General features: G+C 26.6%; 1 protein-coding gene across 1 annotated transcript; it reads left to right on the top strand.

The window, feature by feature from the left end:
- Positions 1-269: 269 nt before the first annotated feature.
- LOC112769442 (auxin-responsive protein SAUR68) lies at positions 270-758 on the top strand. Its single transcript, XM_025813965.3, has one exon. The coding sequence runs from the start codon at positions 270-272 to the stop codon at positions 756-758; it is 489 nt and encodes a 162-aa protein (XP_025669750.2).
- Positions 759-3,226: the final 2,468 nt, after the last annotated feature.

The raw sequence follows: 3,226 nt of genomic DNA, 5'->3' as shown, positions 1-3,226 counted from the left end.
TTTAATGGCAGAGAAGAAATCCATGGGAGAAGAAATGGCCTACAACAAAGACTTGTCTTATATAATGTCCATATATTATATTGTTACCCACAAAACTCACCCTCTTCAAATCTGTGGTTCGTTAACGATTTCACATGTCCATGCACCCATATCACCATAACACACTCCAAACAACGTCACATGCCATTGTCCAATTCCACTTCCTATATATATATACACACAATTCAATCATACATCATCATCCTAACAAAATAATAAAAAATACAAGTATGGTTGTTGTTATTAGTGCAAAGAGGCTTATACAAATGGCAAGGAAGTGGCAGAAAATCGCAACATCTAAGCGCAAGACAATTTCATACCATCAAAGAAGAAACCAAGATGATTGTTATTATTCATCGGCGGCGGCGACGACGACGACAAACAAGGGTCACTTTGTAGTTTATAGTTTGGATGATAAGAGATTTGTGGTTCCATTGAAGTACCTTAGCACGAATGTGTTTAGGGAACTTCTTAAGTTGTCGGAGGAAGAGTTTGGGTTACCTTCGAACGGTCCAATTAGGTTACCATTTGATGGGGTTTTCTTGGACTATGTCATGTCTTTGTTGTTGCTTCAACAACGTAATGTTCCTCAAGATGTTGAGAAGGCATTGATTACTTCAATGGCTGCTTGTCACAGCCAAGCTTCTTCTTCTCATCATGATTATTGTTATTATGGTCTTAGGCAAAGCCATGAACAAACTACTATCTATGGCTTTTAATTTTATGTATCACCTATATGTATCTTATAAGATAACATTATTACAAATAATTCTTTGGTTCTCAAGAAATTAAACCACTTTTTTTTTTATATGCAAGTCTATAACATGTTAACATACTGCTTTGAGGTATTTTTGTGTATTCTTGATGACAATGCTGAAGAGACTAATTATGGATCAAAAACTTATTTTCTATTATTGTGGGTCGAGACTAGTTTGAATGATCTAAAAAAATGTTAACATTGACTGTGCTTATTATACATTTAATTTGTAAATATCATAGTAATCCTGGTACCATGGTAATAATAATGGCGATTCTTTTGAGGTTGGAAATATATATGGTTGGAGTAGACATGAAAGAAGTATCAGTTTTTTGTCTGTTTCATTTGGATGCATGTTAGTCTTGTTTTGGTCTTTTAAGCTTTTTGAAGGTCTTTGTATTTTGTTTTGTATCTCTCATTGTTGATCTGACCTTGAGAACATGGATAAATAGTCATAATGCATATCTATTTTCCTCTTGTTTAATGGGTCAAGTACGTAAGAAACTATCTAAAAAAATTAATTACGCTAAGTATATATTAAAATCAGTTATTAAAACTAACCATTTCAATATTTGTATATAAATATATAATGACAAATTTTAGTGATTAATTTTAATATATAAATAATATTTTTAAAAAAATATATATTCATTTATACATAAACTCATATCTTCATGAAGATTAAACATCATGACAATGACAATGAAGATTGATAAGGCTTTTTAAGTAAATTTTCATTTCAATACAATTGAAGTTAGATACATGTAGGATGTGAAATGCTTAACATAGGTTTCTAGGAAATTTTAGTTCAGATATTTTTATTTTTTTTTTAAAAAATTATTACATTAAAATTTTTGAATTTTATAAAAATAAAATATATAATTCTCTATTTTAGTTAAATTTATTATTTTTATTTAAATAAATAAATTTTTAAAAATATATCAAAAGAATTTATATATTTTATTTTTGTAAAATCTAAGGATGTAAAATTTTTTAAAAACCTATTTAAATATATTATATACTCCTTTTTATTCTTAAAAAGAAAGGAGAAAACAAACATTAGAGCCTTTACCACTTTAACTAATTACTATTAAATAATACTCACAAAAAGATAAGATTGGATAATGATGGGCTTGTAGGGTTGTATGTAGTATAGTGAGCTGTTCAACAATGCAAAAAAATCCAGATAACTTTATATATATTATTATATTTAAATTTAAAATTAATTATTAAATTAATCATTATATATTTATAGATAAATTATACATATTAATTTATATATTTAAAATTTAATAATTATTATCAAGATAACTAAATTTATCATAGTAAAATAATTAAATTTATAATAAATAATTATTAAACTTATTTAATAGTATAATAATTTTTTTATAAAATACTAAATATATATTTTTATACATAATAATTAATTTCTAATACGCACGTAAGGTAATTAATTTTATATATGTGATGGATTTGTCACATTCAAATTGAAAATGCAAAAAACCATTAAAAAAGGGAAAATAATAATGAAATTATGTACATTCCTTTGACTAGTGATGTTGGCGAAAGATTAATTATTGCAATACGTAATTGGGGTTTGAGTGCCAGCAATGCAAGGATTTGGCTTTATTAGCATTACAAAGAGACATTGGAACAAGTGGCCACAAAATTGTATTCCATATGTACCATGACTTTAGGAAGGTAAACTAAATCCCTTTAATTGAACCATTTTGTGTGATTTTAATTGATGCACTGAGTGCTTCACGGTTCATGCCTTCAGCCACTAAAATATTGTTGTGTCTTCAACTTCGCTAACAGTTAGGCCCCAACATGTACCCTTTAATTTCTTCCCTTACCTTATTAATTATCCCATCACCATAACCACCTTTCATTTTGGTCTTTTAATTTGGCCTCACTTGCTCCATATAAATATAATATCCTTCATGCTTATTATACACGTTCTCAAAAATAGTTTTAATTGTATTTTGTCATTTTTAAAACATTGTAAATGAAAATAATGACTATGAATATTTTTGTAGAATAGTTTTATTTTTTTTAATTGGTAATGAAATTAAAGAAGAATTTAATTAAATTTCTGGAATTTAAATTGCATTTAAATACTATCTTTAATATAGGAATATATTTTTTCCCATGAATGATTATAAAGTTCTTGTAATTTTTTCCTTAAGAGTAGGAATAAAAAAAAATATTTATCTCAATCTTAGGAAATCAAAAGAGTAAATCACATACGTAAAATATAAAATTATCATAAGATTTAAATTGTAAAATAATTTGATTTAGCAAAAATTTTGCAATTTTATTTAAATTTTATAAAAGTTTATCTTACCACTACTATTTATTTTGCGGTGGTCAAAAACCGTCGCTATTCGACTTGAAAACTGCTGCTATCTTTTGAAATCCTTGTAGTGA

Source organism: Arachis hypogaea, chromosome 3, assembly GCF_003086295.3.
Source record: "Arachis hypogaea cultivar Tifrunner chromosome 3, arahy.Tifrunner.gnm2.J5K5, whole genome shotgun sequence".
NCBI lineage: Eukaryota > Viridiplantae > Streptophyta > Magnoliopsida > Fabales > Fabaceae > Arachis > Arachis hypogaea.
This window is presented reverse-complemented; position numbering and strand designations above follow the sequence as displayed.